Here is a 27,778-nt window from a genome sequence, read left to right as displayed (position 1 = left end):
CTCCCAGGCTTAAGCAAACCTCCACCTCACCCTCCCAAGTAGCTGGAGCACAGGCGAGTGCCACCACCACACCCAACTAATTTTTAAATTTTTTCTAGAGACCGGGTATCACTATGTTGCCCAGGGTGGTCTCAAACTCCTGGGCTCAAGCAATCCTTCTGTCTTGGCCTCCCAAATTGCTGGAATTACAGGCATGAGCCACTACAACTGGCCTATATTATCACGTAATAAAAGTAACATGTAGGCTGGGCGCAGTGGCTCACGCCTGTAATCCCAGCACTTTGGGAGGCCTAGGTGGGTGGATCACCTGAGGTCAGGAATTTGAGACCAGCCTGGCCAACATGGTGAAACCCCATCTCTACTGAAAAATACAAAAATCAGCTGGGTGTGGTGGTATGCACCTGTAATCCCAGCTACTCAGGAGGCTCAGGTAGGAGAATCCCTTGAACCTGGGAGGTGGAGGTTGCAGTGAGCTGAGATCACACCACTGCACTCCAGCTGGGTGACAGAGTGAGACTCTGTCTCAAAAAAAAAAAAAAAAAAAGTAACTTGCAGATGTGTCTGTATAGGAGGTGGCCATTTCTGCTTAAAAAGACAAAGGAGGCCAGGCATGGTGGCTCACGCCTGTAATCCTAGCACTTTGGGAGGCTGAGGTGGGCAGATCGCCTGAGGTCAGGAGTTCAAGACCAGTCTGGCCAGCATGGTGACACTCTGTCTCTACTAAAAATACAAAAATTAGCCAGGCGTGGTGGCGGGTGCCTGTAATCCTAGCTACTTGGGAAGCTGAGGCAGGGAACTGCTTGAACCCTGGAGGCGGAGGCTGCAGTGAGCTGACACAGTGCCACCGCACTCCAGCCTGGGCAACAGAGTGAGACTCCATCTCAAAACAAACAAACAACAACAAAAAGACAAAGGAAAACTGTGTATTTGTATTCTCTTGGACATAAATTTTAAAAAGCTGGATACACAAAAAATTATTTAAAATGGTTGCCTCTATGCAGAAATCAATGGTAGGAAATACAGGAAGGAGGCTTTTCGCTGTATACAATTGTTTCCACCTTCTGGACTTTATACCATGTGAAAGTTTTCTCCATTAAAAAGTATTATTTTATTCTTTTTTGCAGAAACAGAGTCTCACTCTTTTGCCCACCTGAAATGCGGTGGTGTGATCACAGCTCATTGCAACCTTAAACTCCTGGGCTCAAGTGATCCCTCTGCTTCAGCCTCCTGCGCAGCTAGGACTACAGGCACATGCTACCATGCCTGGCTAATTTTTTTAAAACTTTTTTGCAGAGATGGGTCTTGCTGTGTTGTCTAGGCTGGTCTTGACTTCTGGCAAGTGATCCTCCTTCCTTGACCTCCCAAAGTGCTGGGATTACAGGCACAAGCCACTATGCCTGGCCAAAAAAATAAAATTTTAATTAAAAAAAGTAGGGTTGGTGATATTTTAAGTTATAGTTCCCAAATGCTGGTCTGCAAATCATGAATACCCATGAAGAATAATTTAATCCACCGTGAAATCAGAAAAAAACTATGTTGTTAATTTTTCATAATGCTGAATTCATTTAATTTGAAGGACCAGATTTTAATCTTAAGTACTTTTTATAGAAGTGTTAGTAGTCAGTACCTGTCAATGTAATGTTTATTTACAATGGGAAAAATTAAAAGTTGGCATCATTACACCAATTCCTCACATTTGAGTCCTGAAATTTTAAAGCATTCTAAATCACCAATTTACACTTGGCTTTTGTTCTCATGTCAAATACCTGTTTTTACACATTATTTCGGAAGGCATTCCTCCTGTGTATTTCATGGTGTCGACTAAGTGATGAGTTATAGCTGAAGGCTTTTCCACATTCGTTACATTCATAAGGTTTTTCTCCAGTGTGATGTCTCTGATGTTTTTTAAAGGATGAATCATGCCTATAGGCTTTTCCACAGCGATTGCATTCATATGCTTTCACTCCCGTATGAACAGTTTTATGGTTGCTAAGGTGTATCCTCTGCCTAAAGGCTTTTCCACATTCTTTACATTTGTAGGGTCTCTCCCCAGTATGGATCCTCTGGTGATGCGTTAGATATGCTCTATGACTAAAGGTTTTACAACATGCAGTGCATGCGTAGGGCTTCTCCCCAGTATGAATTCTTATATGTTCACTAAGGTGTCTAATCTGTCTAAAGGTTTTCCCACATTCATTGCAAGTAAAGGGTTTCTCTCCAGAATGAGTCCTCAAATGTTGAACCAAGCTAATGTTCTGGCTGAAAGCTTTCTGACATTTATCACATACATAGGGTTTCTCCCCAGTGTGAGTTCTATGATGCTGATTAAGTGATGAGCGATGTCTGAAGGCTTTCCCACATTCCTCACATTCAAAGGGTTTCTCACCAGTATGGATTCTCTGGTGTGTACTGAGGGATGCACTTTGACTAAAGGCCCGTCCACATTCCTTACATCTGAAAGGTTTCTCACCAGTATGAATTCTCATATGTTCAGTAAGGTGAATAGGTTGTTTGAAGATTTTTTCACATATATTACATTCATAGGTTTTTGTTCTTATGTAACTTGTTGGATGATTAATCAAATCTAATTTGTATGTGTTCCGCTTTGTAGGTGTATCATATTTATGGTGCCTCTGTTCAATAACAACATTTGAACGCATAATTATATTTTCCCCAAATTTGTTAGTTTCTTGGACTCTCTTCTTATGGGTCAAGATGGCTTGTCTCACATCTCTCACACAAGTTTCCTGGTGCCCTTCTAAGACATCATCATATGTGGAGGCTTTTCTCAATGTGGAATAAATGATATCATCTCTCATGAACCTCTCCATCATAATGCCATGATATAAGGGCTCCTGTGAAATGGCACTCTTTGCACTTGACTCAATGGTTTCCATTTTACTCTTCAAGTCTGAAAGAAATGAAAAAAAGCTTTGAAAAACCAATTACTGTAGTGGTTATGGAACAGAGATTTAGACAACAATATGGATAAGTGCATGAGATTTTGACTATATTGAAATATGATTATGCTGCTTGAAGAGGTAATGGGAAAGCAAATTAAGAAACAGTGAACAGGTTAAAAGTGTCATATTACATATATATTTATATATATATAAATTTATATATATATAAAATTTATAAATATATATATTTGAGTCTTTTAGTCCTGCTCTAATAATACTAAGTAATAAAATTTCAGAGCTATGACTTAAGAATATAAATATTTTAATTGACAACTACTTTTGGAAAACAATCTCAGAAAGATAAAAAGATGTTTCCCTCCCCACTCTGGCAGCAGCAGGAGACATTATAGTTCAAAAAATGCGGTTTGAGCTAAGAATATACACAAGAACATTATGCTGTCTTTCATTGAAACGTGTGTGTGTGTGTGTGTGTGTGTGTGTATATATATATTTCTTTCTATGGTTACTAATATGTTCATGAAAGTATTACTTATACAAAGGAGACTTGTAAGAAACCCAGACTGCTGCTAGGTTCTAGGAAAATCCCTTTAAGATTTTTACTTGATCAATTTGTTGCACCATTACTAATATTTCAACTGACAGGTCTGTATGTATTCCTGAAAGGTATAATTTCTTATAAGATTTTTTAGCCAACACAGATGGATCATTAGCAATTCAAAATGTCAAATTCTAAATGACGACAGACAATAATAATGTCAATAATATCTACACTCTGCAGGTCCCTGATTCTGGTCTTGAATAGGAGATGAGGAAAAGAAGATAGGGGAAAAGAAAAGAAGCCATTTATGCATCCCTCCCTAATTCAGTATCCGAGCATGAGAGAGTCTCAAGCAAGTGGGGAAGAAGAGAGGATTTCGTTTTGAATGAAGTTAGGAGTTTTTATTATTGCACTGAACTACTAAAGTCAAGACTGTTCTTGTTATTTAAAGGAATGGGATCATCAATGGAACTCTTTGAGATTTCATCCAGAGGCTGGGAAAGAACATTCATGGTAGCTTTTATTGTTATTTTCATTATTGTAAGTTGAGGAAGAGAAAACCCATGAAAATACACAAACAATGATTGGATTAATAACAGAATAAAACAAGGTGGCTGCATAAAAGGTCAATATTCAAAATCAAGTTTGTTATTACATACCAGCAACATAATTTTTTTTTTTTTTTTGGAGATGGAGTTTCGCTCTAGTTGCCCAGGCTGGAGTGCAATGGCACGATCTTGGCTTACGGCAACCTCCACACCCTGGGTTCAAGTGATTCTTCTACCTCAGCCTCCCGAGTAGCTGGGATTACAGGCATGCACCACCACACCTGGCTAATTTTGTATTTTTAGTAGAGACGGGGCTTCACCATGTTGGTCAGGCTGGTCTCGAACTCCTGACCTCAGGTGATCTGCCCGCCTTGGCATCCCAAAGTGCTGGGATTATAGGCATGAGCCACCACACCTGGCCAGCAACATAATTTTTTTTTTTCTTTTTTTTTTTTTTGAGACGGAGTCTCGCTCTGTCGCCCAGGCTGGAGTGCAGTGGCCAGATCTCAGCTCACTGCAAGCTCCGCCTCCCGGGTTTATGCCATTCTCCTGCCTCAGCCTCCCGAGTAGCTGGGACTACAGGCGCCCGCCACCTCGCCCGGCTAGTTTTTTATGTATTTTTAGTAGAGATGGGGTTTCATCGTGTTAGCCAGGATGGTCTCGATCTTCTGACCTTGTGATCTGCCCGTCTCGGCCTCCCAAAGTGCTGGGATTACAGGCTTGAGCCACTGCGCCCGGCCTAACATAATTTTTAAAAATATACCTGTTCACGACTGAGGCTTGGGGAAAAGAAAAGGAAAAAAAATACCACCTACAATAGCAACAAAATGTAAGATTTTCAGAATCAATCTAACAAAAAATGTACAATACGTACAAGAGAAAATCCTGAAATGTTACTGAAAAAAATTAGGAAATATCAATAAACGGAGTGCTATATCATATTCCTGGACAGGAGGATTCGATAGCACAACAATGTTAACTCCCCCAAAATTGATCTAGAAATTGAATTCTATTCCAATCAAAATGCCAGCAGAGTATTTGTGGGTGTGATTTGATGCTCTGATTACATAATTCAAATAGAACAAGGAACCAAGAATAAACAGAACAATTTTAAAGAACAAGGTGGGTGAACTACCTCTACCACATATTAAGTCTCACTATGAAAGTTTTTAAGATACCCTGGCGGCCGGGCGCGGTGGCTCACGCCTGTAATCCCAGCACTTTGGGAGGCCGAGGCGGGCGGATCACGAGGTCAGGAGATCGAGACCATCCTGGCTAACACGGTGAAACCCCGTCTCTACTAAAAATGCAAAAAATTAGCCGGGCGAGGCGGCGGGCGCCTGTAGTCCCAGCTACTCGGGAAGCTGAGGCAGGAGAATGGCGTGAACCCGGGAGGCGGAGCTTGCAGTGAGCCGAGATCGCGCCACTGCACTCCAGCCCGGGCGACAGAGCGAGACTCCGTCTCAAAAAAAAAAAAAAAAAAAAAAGATACCCTGGCATTAGAGTAAGGACAGAAAAACAAAATAATAAAACAACATAAAGAGAGAAACACAATAGAAAAAGAATATGCAAAACAGAAATAGACCCAAACATATGAAGAAACTTGACAGGTGACACAGCACATTAACTATTCCTGGACTGATTATCCATGTGGAAAAAGTTAATCAGATTTCCACCTCATACATACAAATGTATTTATATAAAATAAATTCCAGATGAATTAAACCTAAATGTGAAAAGCAAAACTTTGAAAATATAGGAATATGTAGAAACATATATGTATGATACACGTATATGATTAAATGGAGGATAGCAGGGCACAGCAGCATGCACCTGTAGTCCCACCTACTAAAGAGGGTGAGGCAGAAGAATCACTTGAGCCCAGGACTTCGAGGCTAGCTTGGGCAACATAGCAAGACCCAGTCTCTAAAAACAATTTTTTTTAAAGTTTACAAAAAAGGAGAATAACAAGGCATAAAATGGTTTCTTAAACAAAAAGCACAAACAATAAAGAAAAACCTGATAAATTCAGTAACATTAAATTGAGAAACTCACATCTATCAAAAGACACTAATTTTGAAAAGTCAAAGATGGGCCACTGACCTAGGGTAAACATTTGCAAAACATAAAGCTATCAAGATTATCCAGAATGAATACACACACACACACACACACACACACACACACATTTTTTTTTCTACAAATCAATAAGAAAAAAGATTATAGAAACATTGGCATGGGATATAAACAGGTAATTAACAGAAGAGCCTGGCATTAGAGTAAGGACAGAAGAAGAGATGGATGGATGGTCAATGAACATGAGAAATATACTTCCTTTCACTAGTAGTCAGGAAAATGAAAGAAACAAGATACCATAACCCAGTGAATTTACAAAAATCTTAAAGTTTGGCAATAACAAATGTTGACAAAGATGCTGAGTTATGGAAACTCTCAAGCCCTGTTAATGGGAGAATAAACTGGTGTAACTGCTTTGAAGAGCAAATTGGTAATACCCAGCAAAAGGAAAGTGCATATATTCTACAACCCAACAATTTTGCTTCTACCAACTATCTTAGAGAAACACTTGCGTTATGTATACAAGAAGTTATGGACACAAAGTTTTGCTGCAGAATATTTGTAACTCCCAAATTTGGAAACAATGTAAATGTCTATCAACAGGAAAATAAATAAGAAAATTGTGGCTTATTAACTCAATGGAAATGAATGAACTAGAATAACATACTGAGGAATATCACCAGGGTTGAATGAGAAAAGCAAAAGGAAGACGTATATACACCATTTATTTAAAGAAAAAGAACATACAAAACAATGCTATATATTGTTTAATATGTATACACTAATATACATGGACTGCTTTTACTACATTATACATGCAATAAAAGCATGAAGACATGGGAATGATATTTCAATGCAGAGTGGTTATTTCAAAAGGTGTAAGGGGGACAGTGGAGCTTCAACTATGTTTCATTTCTTAGTCTAGGTGGAAGCTACACATAAATGTGTTATAATGTTTTCTATGCCTTTCTGAAAGTCTAAAATATTTCACAATAAAAAGCAAAGTTTGAGGAGATTGTTAGGGACCACAAGATTTGGTGAGAAGGAATCCTTTGGTAATTTCTCTTACAGGAGTTTTCATGAAGTAGCTGTTACAAAAACTTAAGATATGTAAGTTAAAAAGAGAATGAGAATTGAAGCTGGAATCGTAAAATGAACATTGGCAAAAAGTAAAAATGAAGTGTAGGAAAATTAACGATTTGTACAATGCAATGAAAAGAGATTGATTTTCTGTGAAAATACCACATACAGCTGACTGCTTAGAGAAAGCTTTAGATAGGCAGCCCTTAGGATACTGGAGAAAGGGAAAATCAAGCTCAACCTTAATGAGGACAAGACTGCTCTTTCCTCCAACTCCAGAGAGACTTTTGCAAGGGCTCAGTGAAGCAAAGGGGTAAGGAAGGGAGGGGTGATATTAGTTTACTGGAGGCTCCGTACAGTGGTCTGAGCCGTCCCCACAGCCGAGGCTTTGAGCACTCTGACCTATATATTAAAATTCCATCTGCCTTGGTGATTTGGTTTGAATATTTATCCCCTTCAAATCTCATGGTGAAATGTGATCCCCAGTGTTGGAGGTGGGGCCTGGTGGGAGGTGTTGGGTCATGGGGGTGGATCATTCACGAATGAGTGTCCTCCCCATGGTAATGAGTGAGTTCTCACTCAGTTCACATGATATCTGGTTGTTTAAAAAGCCTGGCACCGGCTGGGCACGGTGGCTCACGCCTGAAATCCCAGCACTTTGGAAGGCCGAGGTGGGTGGATCACAAGGTTGAGATTGAGACCATCCTGGCTAACACAGTGAAACCCCATTTCTACTAAAAATACAAAAATTAGCTGAGCGTGGTGGCGCGTAACTGTAGTCCCAGGTACTCGGGAGGCTGAGGCAGGAGAATCGCTTGAACCCCAGAGGCAGAGGTTGCAGTGAGCCAAGATTGCACCACTGTACTCCAGCCTGGCAACAGTGCGAGACTCTGTCTAAAAAAAAAAAGAAAGAAAGAAAGAAGGAAAAAGAAAAAGAAAAAGAGCCTGGCACCTCCTCCTTCACTCTTATGCTCCAGCTCCCACCATGTAATATGCCTTTCACCGTGATTGTAAGCTTCCTAAGGCCCTCACCAGGAGCAGATGCCAGCGCCATGCTTCCTGTACAGCCTGCAGAACCATCCAATTAAACTTTTCTTTATAAATTATGGAGTCTCAGGTATCCCTTTATAGCAACACAAAAACAGACTAACACACTTGGTCTCACCTGAACTGGGATCTCCTGGGCCTTCTTTCTCTGCCATCCATGGCTCTTCTCCTTTCTCTAATTGGGATATCACACTAGGTTTGGAAAGTTGATATCCTGCTTATGTAGTAAAAAAAGAGTGTGAATGTTTATGCTGATGTCTAAGAACCATCCCCAGAGTTTTGTTCAAGTCTTCTGGTATTCAGGGCCTCCACAAGTGAAAAGGGGTGGGTCTTTCTATTCTAACTCTGTGTAGTAAAGTTGTTCCCCAAGAAAGTCAAATCGGATATGCCCTCACTACGTTTTCGAAGGGAATAAGACATCTTTAATACAGAACCAAAAATCAAGCCTCAAGGAATCCACACATCAACAATTTAAAATAATGACTCTCCTGTAATGGGTGGGTTTCTGGATACATGGATAGCCAAGTCTTACCCACTGACACCAAGTTGCTATAGTTCTCCAGCATCACCTCTCGGTACAGATTCTGATAAGCAGGAGCCAACTGCCCCCACTCTTCCTGGGTGAAGTCAACAGATATGTCCTTGAAAGTCAACAATTCCTAGAACATCAAACACATTTCTGTTTAGCTGGAGACCACTTCTGTTAAGTTCCAAGGAGTTCTGATGGTATTCTAAATTCTGAGAGATTCTAAACTTACTTTTATCAGGAGCCTTCTCTGGATCTGTTTGGAGATCCTTTGATCTCCAAATCTGATCAACAAAACTGTCTGGAACTGTAGTTTGTCTGGATCTTTAATCTGGAGATTACTATAAATAATGTAACATATAGAAAGACAGATGGTGATACATGCCTAAGAAAAAAAATTAAGCAGAATAAGAGACATTGGGAGAACCAGAGTAAGGGTAGGATAATCTTTTATGAAAAGTGGTTGGGGAAGGCTCTCTAAAAGGGTGATATTTGACCAGAGACATAAATTCAGTAAAAGAGAGAACCACATGGAAATCTGAGAGAAAAGCATCCTGGGCAGGTGCAAAGGACCTAAGGTGAGAGCATCTTTGGCTTGAGGAACAGGAAAGTGAACAGCATGGCTAGAGGTAGCCTGGTTGATGAGAGAGTGGAAGGAGATGAAATCAGAGAGGTGGAGATGAGGAACAGGGTGGGATGGGGATAGAGGTTCCCCCACCACCTCGCACACTTATTGTCACAAAGACCTATGCATTCTTACTGAGCTTGAATTCTGAGGCCCTGCTGGAGTTTAATGTAAAAAGGAACAAAACTGTCTGGAACTGCAGTCTAATCCCTTCCTAGCTCAAATGCTAAAAAGATAAAAAGGAAAGCCCTCAGCATTGGTGGCATGGACTAATTAGAAGTATACTCAATCAAAAAGCTGTGTGACAGCCAGAGTTCAGCCACAGCTCTAGGAGGAGCCCCTCACCTTAACCACCAGAGAGACGAAAGGGTTTGGAAACAGAACAAACCAAAACAAATGAAGAAACTATATGTGTGTGTGTGTGTGGGGGGGGGGTGTGTATATACATACAACACACACACATATATGTATGTATATACACCTACACTCCTGCCTTGGCCCCTCTAAGTGTTGGGATTACAGGCATGAGACACTATGCCTGGCCGAGAGATGACTTTTTACTGTGATAAGCAATTTCTGGAGAGATGAAGTGCTAATGCAGAGATGCTTAGCATCACACTGAATTTTAAGTAGATACTTGAAACACCTGAGCTCACTACAATAGCCACAGGAGATAGCTATAAAATTATCATAGTAATGCAATATGTGCACTATAGTTTATTTTATGCAGTAGTGATTTAATACTGCATCTTTACATTTGTTTACATTTCTCTCAACTGCGAATGGCACCAAGAATAGTCTGTGCATACAAGTTTTGAAAATTTTAAACTTTTTATAATAGATACGTGTATCTGTTATGGTAGTAAATAAAATAGACTAGTATATACATATATTTTATGTATTCATAACATACCTAACTTTTTCTTAATTTTTTCGATACTCCTAGACTACACGGTCCATCTGCAAGTTTTTCCAAATTGTCACAAATCTCCAAAAAATGTTTCAATATATTTATTGAAAAAAGTCTGTATAGAGGTGGACCTGCACAGTTCAAATCTGCGCTGCTCAAGAATCAACTCTAGGCCGGGTGTGGTGGCTCACGCCTGTAATCCCAGCACTTTGGGAGGCTGACACGGGCAGATCACGAGGTCAAGAGATTAAGACCATCCTGGCCAACATGGTGAAACCCCATCTCTACTAAAAATACAAAAATTAGCTGGGCGTGGTGGTGCATGCCTGTAGTCCCAGCTACTCGGAAGGCTGAGGCAGGAGAATCGCTTGAACCTGGGAGGCAGAGGATGCAGTGAGCCGAGATCTGGCTACTGCACTCCAGCCTGGCAACAGAGCAAGACTCCATCTCAAAAAAAAAAAAAATAAAAAATAAAAAAAGAATCAACTGTAAATGAAAATTCTACAAGTGAAAAATACAGTATCTACAAAATTCATTGGATGGGCTTAAAGTAGATTAGACCATGATGAAGATAAGATCAGTGATCAGTGAAACTTAAGATGGGTCAATAAATATTATTCAAACTAGAGTACCAAGAGGAAAAAAATATGTGGGATAATATCAAGTGGTCTATTATACATGCAATTAGAATCTCAGGGCTAGGTGGGGTGGCTCATGCCTGTAATCCCAGCACTTCGTAAGGCCAAGGCAGGAGGATTGCTTTAGCTCAGGAGTTTGAGACCAGCCTAGGCAACATAGGAAGACCCTATCTCTACAAAAAAATACAAAAATTAGTCAGGCATGGTGGCACACACCTGCAGCCCCAACTACTCAGGAGCTCAGGAGGCTGAGGTAGGAGGATTGCTTAAGCCTGAGAGGTAGAGGAGGGAGGGAGGGAGGGAAGGAGAGAGGAAGGGAAGAAAGCAAGAAGGAAGGGAGGGAGAAAGAGCAATCTCAGAAAACAGAATAGGTAGAAAAAATATTTGAAACATAATGGCTGAAGATTTTCCAAACTAATGGGAAAAAAATCAACCCACAGATCCAAGAAGCTCAGCAAACCCTAAAAAGGATTAACTCAAAAGAAAATCACAGCAAGGCACTGTGGCTCATGCCTGTAATCCCAGCACTTCGGGAGGCCATGACGGCAGATCACTTGAGGTCAGGAGTTTGAGACCAGCGTGGCCAACGTGGTGAAACCCCATCTCTACTAAAAACAAAAAAAGAAATAAAAATAAATTTTTTTTAAATAAGCCTGGGTGTGTCCTAGCTACTTGAGAAGCTGATGTGAGAGGATTGCTTGAACCCGGGAGGTGGAGGTTGCAGTGGGCCAAGATCATGCCACTGCACTCCTGCCTGGATGACAGAGCAAGACTCGTCTCAAAAAACAACAACAACAACAACAACAACAAATCACACCTATGCACATCAGATAAAAGTTGGTATAAAACAGACACATTGGCCAGGCGTGGTGGCTCACACCTGTAATCCCAGCACTTCGGGAGGCTGAGGCGGGCAGATCACGAGGTCAGGAGATTGAGACCCTCCTGGCTAACATGGTGAAACCCTGTCTCTACTAAAAATACAAACAATTAGCCGGGCGTGGTGGCGGGCGCCTGTAGTCCCAGCTACTCGGGAGGCTGAGGCAGGAGAACGGCATGAACCCGGGAGGCGGAGCTTGCAGTGAGCCGAGATCGCGCCACTGCACTCCAGCTTGGGCGACAGAGCAAGACTCTGTCTTAAAAAAAAAAAAAAAGAAAACGAAAAAGAAAAAAAACAGATACATCACATAAACAGAATAACAGCTGCCTTCTCATCACAGATAATACAATCTAAAAGATAATGGAACATTGTTAAAGTACTTAAAGAAAAAGCAGTCAACCTAGAATTCTTTATCCAATAAGATCCTCAAATAGGAATATAAAGAAATGTTTAGATCAATGAAAGTTGTGAGAATTTGTCACTAGAACACCCACATTATAAGAAATGCTAAACAAAGTTCTTTAAGCTGAAGGGAAATAATACAAGATAGAAACCTGGAATGAAAGGAAAAAAGGAAGAGTGCCTAAATGGATAAATATAAGGGCAAATACAAAAGATGTGTTTTTTTCCATGTTCATAGTTTGTTATAAGACAGTTTACTATTAAAAGCAAAACTAAGAACAATGTACTGTGGTGTTTTTACACGTAAAACAAAATGTATATTGACAAAACGCTAAGAGTGGGAAGGAGTATATGAAAATATAATGTAAGACTTTCATATCATATGTGAAGCCATAAAACATTAATTCAAAGTAACTGTGGAATGTTACTTTTGTAACATGTGTAATGTTAAATACAATGTGTAACATTCCACAGTTACTTTGAATTAATATTATATGGCTTCGCATATATGACTGTTTTTAGTGGTTGTTAGAGCAACCACTAAAAACAAATCAAAGAACTGGCCAGACTCAGTGGTTCACGCCTGTAATCCCAGTACTCTGGGAGGCCAAGGTGGATGCATCACCTTAGGTCAGGAGTTTGAGACCAGCCTGGCCACCATGGAGAAACCTTGTCTCTACTAAAAATACAAAAATTAGCTGGGCATGGTGGTGGGAGCTTATAATCCCAGCTACTCAAGAGGCTGAGGCAGGAGAATCGCTTGAACCCTGAAGGCGGAGGTTGCAGTGAGCTGAGATCATGCCACTATACTCCAGCTTGGGCAACAAGAGTGAAACTCTGTCTCAAAAAAACAAAACAAAACAAAAAACAAAAAACAAAAAACAGAAAGCAGGCCGGGCGGGGTGGCTCATGCCTATAATCTCAGCATTTTGGGAGGGCAAGGCAGGCAGATCACGAGGTCAGGAGATCGAGACCATTCTGGCTAGCACAGTGAAATCACATCTCTGCTAAAAATACAAAAAAAAAAAAATTAGGCAGGTGTGGTGGCATGCACCTGTAGTCCCACCTACTCAGGAGGCTGAGGCAGGAGAATTGCTTGAACCCAGGATGCAGAGGTTGCAATGAGCTGAGATCACGCCACTGCACTCCAGCCTGGGTGACAGAGCAAGATTCTGTCTCAATTAAAAAAAAAAAATTCAAAGAACTGTAGCTTAAAGGTCATTAGAGGACATAAAATGGAATACTGAAAAATGATTCAATGCAAAAGAAGGCAGAAAAAGGCTGGGCACAGTCGCTCACACCTGTAATTCCAGCACTCTCGGAGGCTGAGGTGGGCAGGTAACTTGAGGTTAGGAGTTTGAGACCAGCCTAGCCAACATGGTGAAACCCCATCTCTACTAAAAATACAAAATTAGCTGGGCGTTGTGGTAGGCGCCTATAATCTCAGCTACTCGGGAGGCTGAGGCAGGAGAATCACTTGAACCCAGGAGGCGGAGGTTGTAGTGAACCGAGGTCACACCACTGCACTCCAGCCTGGGTGACAGAGTGAGACTCTGTCTTTAAAAAAACAAATCCAAACAAAAAATAAGAAGGCAGGAAAAGAGAAACATAAAAACAAAGGCTAGATAGGATACATAGCAAACAAAAACAAAAGTATACACTTAGACCCAACCATACGGATTGCTTTATTTTTTATTTTATTTTATTATTATTTTTTTTGAGACGGAGTTTTGTTCTTGTTGCCCAGGCTGGAGTGCAGTGGCGCAATCTTGGCTCATGCAACCTCCACCTCCCGGGTTCAAGTGATTCTCCTGCCTCAGCCTCCCGAGTAGCTGGGATTACAGGCACACGCCACCACGTCCAGCTAATTTTGTATTTTTAGTAGAGACGGGGTTTCTCCATGTTGGCCAGGCTGGTCTCAAACTCCTGACCTCAGGTGATCTGCCCGCCTGGCTCCCAAAGTGCTGGAACCTGTGTGAGCCACCACACCCAGCCACTTTAGCTTTTTACAATCTCAGTTTCCTCAAATAAGAAGTTCAAATGCTAATATCTGCCATCTAGGATTGGAATATATTGCAGCTTTATTTATAGTAATATGGAAGAAGTAACGACAATAGTCTAAAGAGTTATCGCTACATTCTTCCATCTGGAATTTTTCACTTCTTACATTTATCATAAACTGATGGGATTAAAGGATTACATTTTTAAAAACTGAAATACAATTTACATACAGGAAAATACACTAAGAAAGTGTATAGTTTGGGCTGGGTGCAGTGGGCTTATCTGTAATCCCAGCACTTTGGGAGGCTGAGGCAGAAGGATTGCTTGAGCTCAAGAGTTTGAGACCAGTTGGGCAACATAGTGAGACCCTATTTTTTTTGTGTCATTTTTTTAATTGGCAGAGTATGGTGGCATGTTCCTATAGTCCTAGCTACTTGGGAGGCTTAGGCAGGAGAACTGCTCAAGCCCAGGAGTTTGAGGTTGCAGTGAGCTATGATTGTACCACTGCACTGCAGTCGGAGCTACAAAGTGAGACTCAGTCTCTACAAAAAAAAAAAAATTAAAAAAGGTGTATGGTTTGACTTTGACATATGTAACATCATGTAATCAAATCAAGATAGAGAACATTTCCACCATCTCAGAACGTTCCCTCATGCCCCTTTTTAATCAGTATTCCACTCCATGCCGAGTCGATCCATCAGTTGATTCCACCCCACTCCCAGATCTCATTTTAAAATGAGATCTCTATTTTTTAAAAAGAATATATGGTCTGTAGTTGTTAGGCGTAGTGTTCCTTCCATAAGTGTTAATTAGGTTAAATTGGTTGATAGTGTTGTTCAAATCTTCTGTATCCTTGATGAGTTTTTGTCTACTCATCAATTACTGAGAGAGGAGTGTTAAAGTTTCTAATTATTGTGATTTTGTCTCTCTCTCTCTTTAGTTCTGGCAATTTTGCTTTATTTTGAAGTTCTGTCATCACGTGTATAGACACTTAGAATTGTTGACCGTCTTATTATTACGAAATGTCCCTTTTTGCCTAGTAATATTTCTTTTCCAGAAGTCCATTTGCGTGATATAATATATACCTCCAATGTTCTTTCAATTATTGTTTGTACAGTATAGCTTTTTCATCTTTTTACTTTAAACTTGAAACTCCATCTCAAAAAAAAAAAAAAAGCTAAAGTAATTGCCCCAGATCACTGAGTAACTAGAAATTAGATGTTGTACCATCTAATTTCAGAACTCCAGTTCATTTCACTTAAAACTCTTCTGTCCTCCAATAAGATCTCCTCTTTTTTTTTTTTTTTTTTTTTTTTTTTTTTGAGACGGAGTTTCGCTCTGTCACCCAGGCTGGAGTGCAGTGGCCGGACCTCAGCTCACTGCAAGCTCCGCCTCCCGGGTTCCCGCCATTCTCCTGCCTCAGCCTCCCGAGTAGCTGGGACTACAGGCGCCCGCCACCTCGCCCGGCTAGTTTTTTGTATTTTTAGTACAGACGGGGTTTCACCGTATTAGCCAGGATGGTCTCGATCTCCTGACCTCGTGATCCGCCCGTCTCGGCCTCCCAAAGTGCTGGGATTACAGGCTTGAGCCACCGCGCCCGGCCAGATCTCCTCTTTAAGTCTTTCTTTCACATTTATTCTACAATTTTTCTTCCATTTCATCTATGTTTCCAATAGGCAGTACAGACTATCCCATTTGTGACACCCTGTTGTAGCTGCTCTCAGTGGCTACTCTAGCTTTGCTGCCCAGCCTGTCTGATGTGTGTACTGTGTGTGTGGCCTATTTCTTCCCTACTCACTTCTCCTTTGGTTCTGGTTTGACCTCTGTTCTCAATATTACACTTAAGGTCACCTCTCCAAGTTCACAGTAATACATGTACATCACTAAGAAAGTCAGAACCTTCTTACCTATTTTGATTTTGAGTATTTTATTGAGATTTCTCTTAGATCTCAAGTGGTATCAATTGGTTTTTAGGGGCTAGAATTATATCACTCATTTCACTTTCTTTATAGAAAGTAGCATAATACTAGATTTAGATGTTGGTGAGAAACAAGAGTGACATGGAGGGAGACCCCTGTGAGTAGGGAAATTGCCACCACTGGAGCCCAATTTTCTGTAAAAGGGCAACTTGCATTGAGCTCCCCAGGTTGAATTTGTTACCTCACCACCACTCCCACCTCTGCAAAAGACAGAATCCCTACTCACGTGGGATTCTGCTGTCGGGAGTCCAGGGGTCACTTCATCCTCTACACTTTCTCTCTGAGTCTTTAGGTCATCAGCATCCTGAGACAGCAGAGCTGGGGAGGGAAAAGAGCCATGGGCTTTGTATCTCCCAAAATCACCCAAATAGAGAAACTGCCTGCAGACCCGCTCAATGTGGCTCCTCCCTGAAAAGGTTCACAAAGGGGGACATTGAGAGTGACTCAAGAGCAGCCTGAAGCCTCTTTAATGAGGAGGACCTGCCGCAAGTTGCCTTGGGCATTCATGTTTCCTGATGATCAAAAACTATGTATGAGAGAACAAAGTATTTAAATGGAGAATTCTTTAAATCCCACTCCCCCTCCAAAAAACTCTACCAATGGTCAATACTGGTCCAAAAGCACAGCCACTCCTTTGTTCAAAAATCATCAAAGGTTCCCCACTGACAAGAAAGAAAAATCCAAACACTTCACCATGGACTTCAAGGCACTCTACAATCTGCCCAAAGCATATTTTCTCAACAATGGGTACCACTACACTACCATCCTTTATACATGGGACACACCCACCCACCACATTCTTAGTCAGTCAGGCTAAAGATTCTCAGTCGAACTAAAGATTCCCCATTTTCTTCAAGGCACCCACTTTTGTATCCTTTCCCCAAATCTACACAAAAAACCTAAGACATTCTTCAAGGCCCAAATCAATGTTACCTGCTCTGTGAAAATTTCTTAAATACATACAACCAGGCCAGGCGCAGTGGCTCATGCCAGTAATCCCAGCACTTTGGGAGGCTGAGGCAGGTGGATCACGAGGTGAGGAGTTCAAGACCAGCCTGGCCAATATGGTTAAACCCCATCTCTACTAAAAATACAAAAACTGTAACAAAAACTATAACTGCCTGCAGACCCACTCAATGTGGCTCCTCCCTGAAAAGGTTCACAAAGAGGGACATTGAGAGTGACTCAAAACTATAACAACGTAAAAGGTAATTAAGGTCACAAACTTCGGTGAAACCCTTGAAGTCCAAATCTTCTTGATATTGTGAATTGTACCCCTTCCAGTTTAGTTTCTTCTGGACTTTCCTTACCTAACTGACCACCTTTTAAAATGTACATACATTATGATTAAAATTGGGCCTCTACTGTGATGATTCCTATTTCCTCTCATGTTTTAAAGTACAAACTAACATTCAATAAACATTACCATCAAGTAGTGCAGACATTTGTATGCATTTCCTTGGTTCAATTTGTTGTGACCTTACCAGTTTTGAATTGGAATTGCACCATTTCATAGATAAAGGAAACTAAGTATACTGCTGCACTTTTAAGTTTTCCAAACAGTGTAAAACTTGCATGGTTTTAATTTTTTAAACTCAGTTTAAAAAGACTAAAACATTCTTTCAAAAGAGGCATCTAAATGTGTTCCTAATTTTGTATATAGGCTTAGGTTTTGTAACCAATGAAAAAAAGCTGCTATCAAATATGAAAAAAAACAAAATGCAAAAATTAGCCAGGCATGGTAGCAGGCACCTGTAGTCCCAGTTGCTCGGGAGGCTGAGGCAGGAGAATCACTTGAGCCTGGGAGGCAGAAGTTGCAGTGAGCCGAGATCGCGCCACTATACTCCTGCCTGGGCGACAAAGTGAGACTTTGTCACAAAAAAAAAAAAAAATTACAACCAGAACAAAGTGTCCTGTCTCTTGTGTTCCAAAAGGACTTTTCTTAGGCCGCTTCTATTATTCTGATTGAGGTGTATGCCTATCTCCATCCACTGGTAATCAGAATTAGAGATAATTATTCATTTTTCCATCTTTTAAGATGCTTAGCCAAAGTCCCTGCCTGACACGGCTAAAACAATAAATATTGGCTGAATGTAAAGCATTAAATGTATGAATTAAAACACCACATGAGACACATGACTTCCTCCATCCTTCTATTTACTGCTAACCAGACCACTAAAGAAGGTGTGATTTTGGGGCGTCACTCCCACAGTTCAGGATAACATGAGAGTAATCTGGCATGTCATTCCTGCCTCTCAGCAGATGAAAACAATGATACTTGTGATAAATATTGAAGTGTGTACCCATCTTTTCCCACACAAATGAGATCCCCTTCTTCCCCCCTCCATCAGTCCATTCTCACCCTTTCCTTCAAACATTTTAGTCACATCCTCCCACAGCGGCACCCCCTCCGTGGCCTTCTTTGGATGTTGCAACTTCACCCAGGTGCTGGCCTTGGTAGGCAGGGTGATCAGGAGCTGCTGTGGCATGACGACTGCCTGACTGGACTTGTCCACTTCTGGTGAGGAAACTGCCAGAAGCTCTGATGAGAGGCTTCACAGCTGTGGGGTGTTGCTCAGATTCCAATCACTTGCCCTCAGGACTTTGGTGTGTCCCTGCAGCACCAGGACCTGGGTGTTCCTAGAGGCTGATGTGACTTTAACAATTCTGGAAAACAAACTCCCCTTTAAATCAAGCACTTTCTTTGGGAGGCAGCCAGTTAGTTAGGTTTGAGTTCATGTCTCCATAGAGGAGCAAAAGCGAAGGGAAGAGGGATCCAGAAGCACTTGTCTCCAGAACTCCAGAATCTGCAGAAATATATTTAAAACTGCAAAATACCAAAAAAAAAAAAAAAGAAAATGTTATCCATGCAGGAATAAATATAATACATGTTCCTGGATGTGGCTCCATCTCCAGGTCCATACATACACACACAAACATGCAAAGGTGTACAAACATGCACAGACCCTGCCTCGTCTTCTCTCCTTGTAAGCTGCATGCATCTTCTGCCTGGATACAGACGGGGTTTAAGAAGGCAGGCTTTGAAATCAGACAGCCTGGCTTAGAACCCTGAGACTTGCACTTAAAAGCTCTAAGACACTTCAACTCTCAGCTTCAGTTTCTTAATCTATAAAATGGAGATAATAATTGTATTCTATAGAGTTGTAATGTTGGTTGAGACAATGCTAGACATACAGTAAACCCTTAATAAACATTGTTATAAACCTCTTATATTGCTGAATCATAGCATTAGTTTTTAAAGTGATTTTTAGAAACAATTAAATCTGAATTTAAAGTTCAAAATATGTCAACTGACATAATAATGACATAGTTGCATTTTGGCATGAGCAAGCAGTGACAGCCACATCACCACCCACGCAGATGCCCAGCAGCTGGTAAGGTCCGTTGACCCACACTGGGAAGATGCATCTTGGTTTCAGAAATGTTAAGATTGGGAAAGAGGGTATGTCTTCAAATGGTGTAAATGTAGTATAATAAGGACTACTGCAGAGTTGTAATAGGCAAACTTGGAAACAACTCAAATCCATCATTTCAACCAACCCCTAGAATCTAACCAGGTGCTTTCACCGTGACCAGGTCCAAAATATATGGCACCCCAAGAACAGTCGGAACTATGTGGGAAGGGAGCTGGCCCAACTTTTTGAAGTTTGTTGGAGAAGGATGGGTATGTGACTTATGGGTTTGTGTGTGTGTGTGTGTGTGTGTGAGACTATATGCAGAGACAGGAGCTGCGTGTGTTCTAGAAATTGGAGCTTGTGAAACATACCCCACCCCTGAATACATAAAACGTCTTGTTACCAAAGTGCAGGAATTTTCGAATCTTACTTGCGAAACAGTTAATGGCTGAGAAGCTTCATATCGAAGATGCCCCACCCTCACAGTGCTCCTAGACATGCCACCCTCGGACTTAAAAAGACTGCACACAGACTCCTACTCACCACATCGGCCTTGGACCCAGGTAGGACCAGAGATGGGGGCGTGGGAGCGCTCGCTCTTGAGGTTTTCAGCAGTAGAGTGTCTCCTTAGAGACGGACTGAGTGGTAACAGATATTGTTCCCTCCCAGCCTTTTATAGACAGACCACATCTCCACTCAACGCAATCATTCTCCAAAAAGCGTCCAGTGTTGAGGTCGGCTTCCTTCGGAAGCCCAGAGGACCCTCGGCCTCCGGAGTGGACGAGGCTCTGCTCCAAATTCCCATCAGCGGTCCGCCCGGGCGGGTGGACTTTCTCAGCCGCGCCCCCAGGAGCGAGGCTTTGAGGGCCGGAATGGGAGGTGTGCCCTGAGCCGGCGTCTTGCAGACCCGGGCGAGGATACACCTTCCTGTCTGCCCTTACACGGGACCGGCGGCTGCGGCCAAGCCCACCCAGCCCGACCTCTTAGGCCGCAGCCGAGCGTCTCGCCTGGCCTCTGCCCTCCGGCCGCGCCCTCCCGGCCGCTAGCACCGCCGGCCGCTCTAGCTTCAGCTCTGGTGGCTCCGGGGCCCACCCCACGCGGTCCCGCTGCAGTAGCAGCAGCAGCCACAACCCGCGCGTCTTCCGGCGGGTTGTGAGCCCTGGACGCCGGCTCCGCCCACGGGGGCCGGCCACGGAGCCCGCCCTCTCCCGGGAAGCAGCGCGCGCCCTCGAACCCGGAAGCTGGAAGCCGCCGGAGCGCGCCCCCGAGGGCCGCCCGGAACCGTGGGTATCGGCCACCCAGCCACACCGCCCCACGTTTCCTCACAGCGGTCCTTGGGAGACCTCCTTCAGGCTTTCCGGTGAAGCGCCTTCTCTGTCATTCATTCATTAACTCATTCATTCAGTTATCTATCCTGAGCGTGTAAGATCTACCCCCACATTCTTATAGGCCCTGAGTATACAGCAGTTAGCAAAATGCAGTTCTGCTTTCTTGGAACTTAATTACATTGAAATTATTGACAATAACAAACAGAAAAATAAATAGATAATACCCCAGGCGATGGTGAAGACTGTGAAGAAAAGGAAAGCAGGGTGGGGAGATGGTGGGCTAGGATATTTGTATCAACCCACTGTAGAAAACAACAATAAAATTAAATAAAATTCTAGAGTGTGTGTGTGTGTGTGTGTGTATACTTTTTTTTTTTTTTTTTGAGACGGAGTTTCGCTCTTGTTGCCCAGGCTGGAGTGCAATGGTTTGATGTCGGCTCACCACAACCTCCGCCTCCTGTATTCAAGCGATTCTCCTGCCTCAGCCTCTGGAGTAGCTGGGATTACAGGCATGCACCACCATGCCCAGCTAATTTTGTATTTTTAGTAGAGACGGGGTTTCTCCATGTTGGTCAGGCTAGTCTCAAACTGCGGACCTCAAGTGATTGATCCGCCTTGGCCTCCCAAAGTGCTGGGATTACAGGCGTGAACCACCGCACCTGGCATATATATATAATTATTCTTGAGACAGAGTCTCTGTCCCCCAGGCTGGAGTGTAGTGGCATGATCTCCGCTCACTGCAACCTCCACCTCCCGGGTTCAAGCAATTCTCCCTGCCTCAGCCTCCTGAGTAACTGGGATTACAGACGCCTGCCACTAAGCCTGGCTAATTTTTGTATTTTTAGTAGAGATGGGGTTTCACCATGTTGGCTAGGCTGGTCTCAAACTCCTGGCCTCAAGTGATCCACCCACCTTGGCCTCCCAAAGTGCTGGGATTACAGGCGTGAGCCACTGCGCCCAGCAGTAATATATATTTTTAATGTTCTTAAAAGCGTGTTATTAGTTTGCTAGGGCTGCCATTAAAGAAATCACTGATTAGCTAAAACAACAGAAATTTCTCACAGTTCTGGAGGCTAGAAATCCAAGATAAAGTGTGGGCAGGTTTGGTTTGTCTAAGGTCTATCCCCTTGGCTTGCAGATGGTCACCTTCTTTGTCTTCACATGGTTTTGAGGTAGGAGAGCTGCAGGACTTATTTCCCTGGTAGCTAAGGGATGAAGTGTAAAAACCTGCAAGAACCAGCAGATGGTGAGGAAAGAGGTCCCTAGCCACCCTCATTGCTCATTATCATAAAATATTCCCACTAGTGCCAAGACAGTTTACAAGCACCATGGCAGTGACCTGGAAGTCACCGTCCCTTTCTGTGGCAATGACCTGGAAACTATAACCTTTCCCTAGAGAGTTCTAAATAACCTACTCCTTAATTTGCATGTAATTGAAAGTGGTTATAAGTGAATATAAACACAGTTGCCCAAAGCCCACACATTGCCAACTATGGGTGCACGGCCTATGAGTTATCCCTGCTCCAGAAGGAACAGTACAGTTCAATAAAAGATTACTAACACCACCAACTCACCCTTGAATTCTTTCCCCGGCAAAGGTAAGAATTCTCCTAGGCTAAGCTCGGATTTTGGCTTGCCTATCTTGCATCAGTTTCATGTGTGTTGGCTTAGAGCACACCCTAATGCTTCATTTAAACTTCATCTTAACTTCATCACCTCTGTAAAGGCCCCATTTCTGAACACAGTCATATTGGTTAGGGTCTTGTGAATGGGTCTGTTGAGTCCGTAACAAGGCATCTAACATATGAAAAGATAGTAGGAGGTCCATCACAGTGGCTCACACCTGTAGGCCTAACTACTTGGGAGGCTGACATGGGAGGATCACTTGGACCCAGGAGCTAGAGGCTGCAGTGAGCTATGATCGTGCCACTGCACTCCAGCCTGGGTGACAGAGCAAGACCCTGTCTCAGAAAAAAAAAAAAAAAAAAAAAGCCAGAATCCAGGTAAGTAATACAGCTTGGAAGCTGCTTTTGTCCTGACGGCATTTACCTAGAAGGAAAATGATAATCGTCCTTTTCAACTTCAAAGAGGAATAAAATAAAACACAATGAGTGGGGAGTAAAATAGAAGACCCTCCTTACTGCCGGGTGTGGTGGCTTATGCCTGTAATCCCAGCACTTTGGGTGGCCAAGGTGGGCAGATCACCTGAGGTTGGGAGTTTGAAGCCAGCCTGACCAACATGGAGAAACCCCATCTCTACCAAAAATACAAAAATTAGCTGAGCATGGTGGCACATGCCTATAATCCCAGCTACTTGGGAGACTGAGGCAGGAGAATCACTTGAACCCGGGAAGCGGAGGTTTCAGTGAGCCCAGATTGTGCCAGCCTGGGCAACAAGAGCAAAACGCCATCTCAAAAAAAAAGAAGAAGAAGAAGAAGAAGAAGAAGAAGACCCTCCTTACAATAACTGGGACCCCAGAGGGCAACAGCCTCGGGGTGAGGATGAATTGAAAATGGAACAGCTTAAAAGGAATTTACAGGCTGAATCAAATTGCCTGTCTCAAACATGATCTTAGTTTTAGACTGTCTCTGACTATGGTGTCACCAGATGCTTGGCAAAAGCAAATATGAATCCTTTTTGGAGGAAAGCCTTATAATTGTAGGGCCCACATTTTTCCTACAGGTAAGTTTTCATAGACAATGTCAAATACAGAATTAAAGGTAACCAGGTACACAAAGAAATTAGACTATTTTAGTGAGAACCAGCAGAAACACAAACATTGGAAACAGACCTGCAGAAAAAACTGCTTTTGGAATTATTTGATGCAAACTACAAAATAATATTTTCTTGGGTCGGACACAGTGGCTTATGTCTATAATCCCAGCACTCTGGGAGGCCAAGGCAGTTGGATCGCTTGAGTTCAGGAATTCAAGACCAGCCTGAGCAACATGGCAAAACCCAGTCTCTACAAAATATCAAAAATTAGCCAGGCATGGTGGCACAGGCCTGAAGTCCCAGCTCCTCAAGAGGCTGAGGTGGGAGGATCGCTTAAGCCCAGTAGGTTGATGCTGCAGTAAATCATGGTGATACCACTGCACTTCAGCCTGGGTGACAGAGCAAGACCCTGGCTTAAAATATATGTGTATTTTCTTGCTTAACTATTAGAGTTTTTAGGAAAAAAAGTAAAATAAAATAATATTTTCTTTGCCCGAAGAAATAAAAAAGATAACTTGGACAATTTTGTCAGGTACCTAAAAACTATACAAAGTGATACAGCGGATTTAAAAGAGAAGTAAATAGACTTCTATTCTATTCTATGACTGAGAAATACAGTAACTAAATTAAGAACTCAGTTAATGGCAGATTAGACATTGCTGAATGGAGAATAAATTGAAAGGAAGGTAAGTCACAAGAAATTATCTAGACTAAAGCACTGAGAAACAAAAATGTACTCTACAGAAGACAGAGTAAGAGACATAGAGAATACACTAAGAGGATCAAACTAAGTTTAACAAGAGATAAAGCTAGGGCAGAGATAGTATTTGAAGAAATAAGGGCTGAATATTTTTAGTACCTATGAAAGCAATCAGGTCACAGATATAAGATGACATAGTGGGATAAATAAACCCTCTAGTGGGATAAATAAATCCTTTTATTTATCTAGTCAAGGAAATCTGCACCTCGTAGAAGAAATCCACGCATTATAGTAAAACTACAAATTGTTATAGAACCAAACTGGGGTCCACTTGCCTGGTGCAGTAAAAACAGATATCCACACTGAGGTTGCAGTGGTAGAAAGGAAGGCATTTATTTGCAGAGCACCAAGCAAGGAGGACCAAGCAGCTAATGATCACATTCTGACCTCCTCCATGGCTGGCAGGTAAGGGTTTGTAAAGGCAGGGGTAAATTTCAGGAAAGCAGAAGCTACAGGCAAAACCGTAAATCAATACATGGAGAGTACACGTTAGTTTTGGCCTAAAAGGGTGGGATATCTTGAGGGGGGTGGCGTGTGGGGTGGGGGCGGCTTACAGGTAATAGATTTCAGGATTTTCTGATTTGCAGTTGGTTAAGGAAGAGACGCTTTGTCTTAAAATTTGGGATCAGCAGAGGAAAATGTTAACTGGTTTGCAGCTGTAACTCCCTCCAGGCCCCTCCGGAATAAATTTAGAGCAAAACACTACGATCGGAGTTTAATCTTCAGTTCTCCCTATGTGAGGTCTACTCGCCAGCAGATCTGTTCAGTTAGGGATCCTCAGTGGTGGGGTCCGGGTTTCTGAAAGACCACTCAGGGACATATGTTAAGATGTCATCTTGGCCAGGCGTGGTGGCTCATGCCTGTAATCCCAGCCCTTTGGAAGGCCGAGGTGAGGAGATCGAGACCATCCTGGCTAACACGGTAAAACCCCGTCTCTACTAAAAATACAAAAAATTAGCCGGGCGTGGTGGCGGGCGCCTGTAGTCCCAGCTTCTCAGGAGGCTGAGGCAGGAGAATGGCGTGAACCCGGGAGGCGGAGCTTGCAGTGAGTCGAGATCGCGCCAGTGCATTCCAGCCTGGGTGACAGCGAGACTCCATCTCAAAAAGATGTCATCTTTGGTTTCTATAGGGAAACCAAACATCTCTGGACTCCAACTTCCTTGGCTATTGTTTTAGGCTACTATTACCTTCTTGCTTAACAAGTTACTTATTTACTTTTCAGAGATAGCTAGGTGCCTGGAATTTCCTTTGAAGAAATTCAATATTTTCCTTTATTTTCATGCCTGGGGCTCTCCCAGGCCTCTAAGAAGGAGTCCCTGCTCCGTCTCAAAAACACTAAAGGCAAAGATAAAATGGTAAGTGTGGCTGTGATGGTTTCTAAATATTGGAGACTCTCTCGAATGTGAGGCCAACTCACGTCTAAAGAATAGAATGCAGGCCAGGCACGGTGGCTCACGCCTGTAATCCCAGCACTTTGGGAGGTGGAGGCTGGCGGATCGAATTAGCGGAGCGTGGTGGCAGGCGCCTGTTGTCCCAGCTACTCAGGAGTCTGAGGCAGGAGAATGGTGTGAACCTGGGAGGCGGAGCTTGCAGTGAGCCTGGGCGACAGAGCGAGACTCCATCTCAAAAAAAAAAAAAAAAAAAAAAAAAAAAAATTCCTTCAAGAATAAAGATGGCTTGGCACAGGTTGGGATCATACCTGTAATCCCAACATTTTGGAGGCCGAGGAGGTTGGATCGCTTGAGCCCAGGAGTTTGAGACTAGCCCTGGCAACATAGTGAGACCCCTATCTCTACAAAAGATTAAAAAATTAGCTGGACATGGTGGCACATGCCTGTAGTCCCAGCTACTTGGAAGGCTGAGGTGAGAGGATCACTTGAGCCTGGAAAGTTGAGGTTGCATTGAGCATGATTTTACCATTGCATTCTAGCCTAAGCAACAGAGTGGGACGCTGACTCAGAAAAAAAGAAAAAAAAGAAGAAGAAGAAGAGAGATGAAATGAAGACATTTTCAGACAAACAAAAACAGAGTTTATTTACCACCAGCAGACTACATTAAAGGAAATTCTCAAGTTTGAGCTGTAGGCATAAAGAAAATGATTCCAGTCTGGGCACAGTGGCTCATGCCTGTAATTCCAACACTGGGAGGTTGAGGCAGGAGGCTTACTTGAGGCCAGGAGTTCGAGACCAGCCTGGCCAACATGGTGAAACCCTTTCTCTACTAAAAATACAAAAATTAGCCAGGTCTGGTGGTGCATGCCTGTAATCCCAGCTACTCCGGAGGCTGAGGCATGAGAATTGCTTGAACCCAAGAGGCAGAGGTTGCAGTGAGCCAAGATCACAGCACCACACTCCAGCTTGGACAATAGAGTGAGACTCTACCTCAAAAAAAAAAAAAAAAAAAAAAAGAAAGAAAGAAAAAAGAAAATGATTCCAGATGCAAAGATGCAAAGAGGGCTGGGCATGGTGGCTCAAGCCTATAATCCTAGCACTTTGGGAGGCTGAGGCAGGAGGATCACTTGAAGCCAGGAGTTCGAGACCAACCTGAGCTACAAAACGAGACCCTATCTCTACCAAAGAAAAAGTAATTGAAAAACAAAAATTTTAAAAATGCAAAGAGGAAAAAAGAACAAAGTAAAAAACTTATGACTAAACCTAAGTGAACATAAATAATAGACTAAAAATCTCAGTAGTCCATGAGGTTTAAAAAAATAGATATAGCATATTGAGTATATGTGTATATATATATATAAAATGTGTGCATGCGTGTGTGTGTGTCTGTATGTGTGTGTGTGTGTGTGTGTGTATATATATATATATATTTTTTTTTTTTTTTTTTGAGACAGAGTCTCTTTCTGTTGCCCAGGCTGGGGTGCAGCGGTGCCATCTTGGCTCAGTGCAACCTCTGCCTCCTGTGTTGGAGCGATTCTCATGCCTCAGCTTCTTGAGTAGCTGGAATCACAGGCGTGCACACACCACACCCAGCTAATTTTTGTGTTTTTAGTGGAGAAGGGTTTTGTCATGTTGGCCAGGCTGGTCTCGGACTCCTGGCCTCAAGTGGTCTGCCTGCCTTGGGCTCCCAAAGTGCTGGGATTACAGGTGTGAGCCACCATGCCCAGCCATTTTTTGGCTGGAATTTTTATGTGTATTTTTAGCTGGAAGGGCATATTACGGAATATGAAGACTAATATACAATTATAGTAACTAAGACAATGAGGTAGTTGTTGGTGTAAGAATAGATCAACTGAACAACGAAGGGAATAGAGTCCAGATGCAGACATACACATAGACCACCGCCTTACATATGACGGGTGGGGAAAGAAAGGCATTCTTAATAAATTTGTGCTGGGTCCATTGGATATTCATATTACCTCCTGGTTTACAA

At 42.5% G+C, this 27,778-nt stretch overlaps 2 protein-coding genes across 4 annotated transcripts in view; one reads left to right on the top strand and one right to left on the bottom strand.

The window, feature by feature from the left end:
- PPT1 (palmitoyl-protein thioesterase 1) overlaps positions 1-27,778 on the top strand; it is a 576,153-nt gene that overhangs the window by 155,710 nt on the left and 392,665 nt on the right. The gene's annotated exons all lie outside the window — the stretch shown is intronic.
- Positions 1,488-20,631, bottom strand: ZFP69 (ZFP69 zinc finger protein). 3 transcript variants are annotated; one of them, XM_050798960.1, is made up of 6 exons: positions 20,134-20,631; positions 18,537-19,001; positions 16,401-16,492; positions 8,746-8,872; positions 8,332-8,430; positions 1,488-2,911 (listed from the first exon to the last, which is right to left on the bottom strand). In XM_050798960.1, exons 2-6 carry the CDS (start codon positions 18,661-18,663, stop codon positions 1,773-1,775), a joined length of 1,584 nt encoding a protein of 527 aa, XP_050654917.1. In that variant the 5' UTR covers positions 18,664-19,001; positions 20,134-20,631; the 3' UTR covers positions 1,488-1,772. The 3 variants fall into 3 exon arrangements, with proteins under 3 accessions (XP_050654917.1, XP_050654926.1, XP_050654930.1); XM_050798969.1 differs by having other exon boundaries at positions 8,332-8,427; positions 20,134-20,630; XM_050798973.1 differs by lacking the exons at positions 18,537-19,001; positions 20,134-20,631 and adding an exon at positions 8,972-9,080 and having other exon boundaries at positions 16,401-16,483.

The sequence above is a fragment of the Macaca thibetana genome, chromosome 1, assembly GCF_024542745.1.
Source record: "Macaca thibetana thibetana isolate TM-01 chromosome 1, ASM2454274v1, whole genome shotgun sequence".
Lineage (NCBI taxonomy): Eukaryota > Metazoa > Chordata > Mammalia > Primates > Cercopithecidae > Macaca > Macaca thibetana.
Note: the sequence above shows the minus strand (reverse complement) of the source record. Positions and strands in the feature narration are given on the sequence as shown.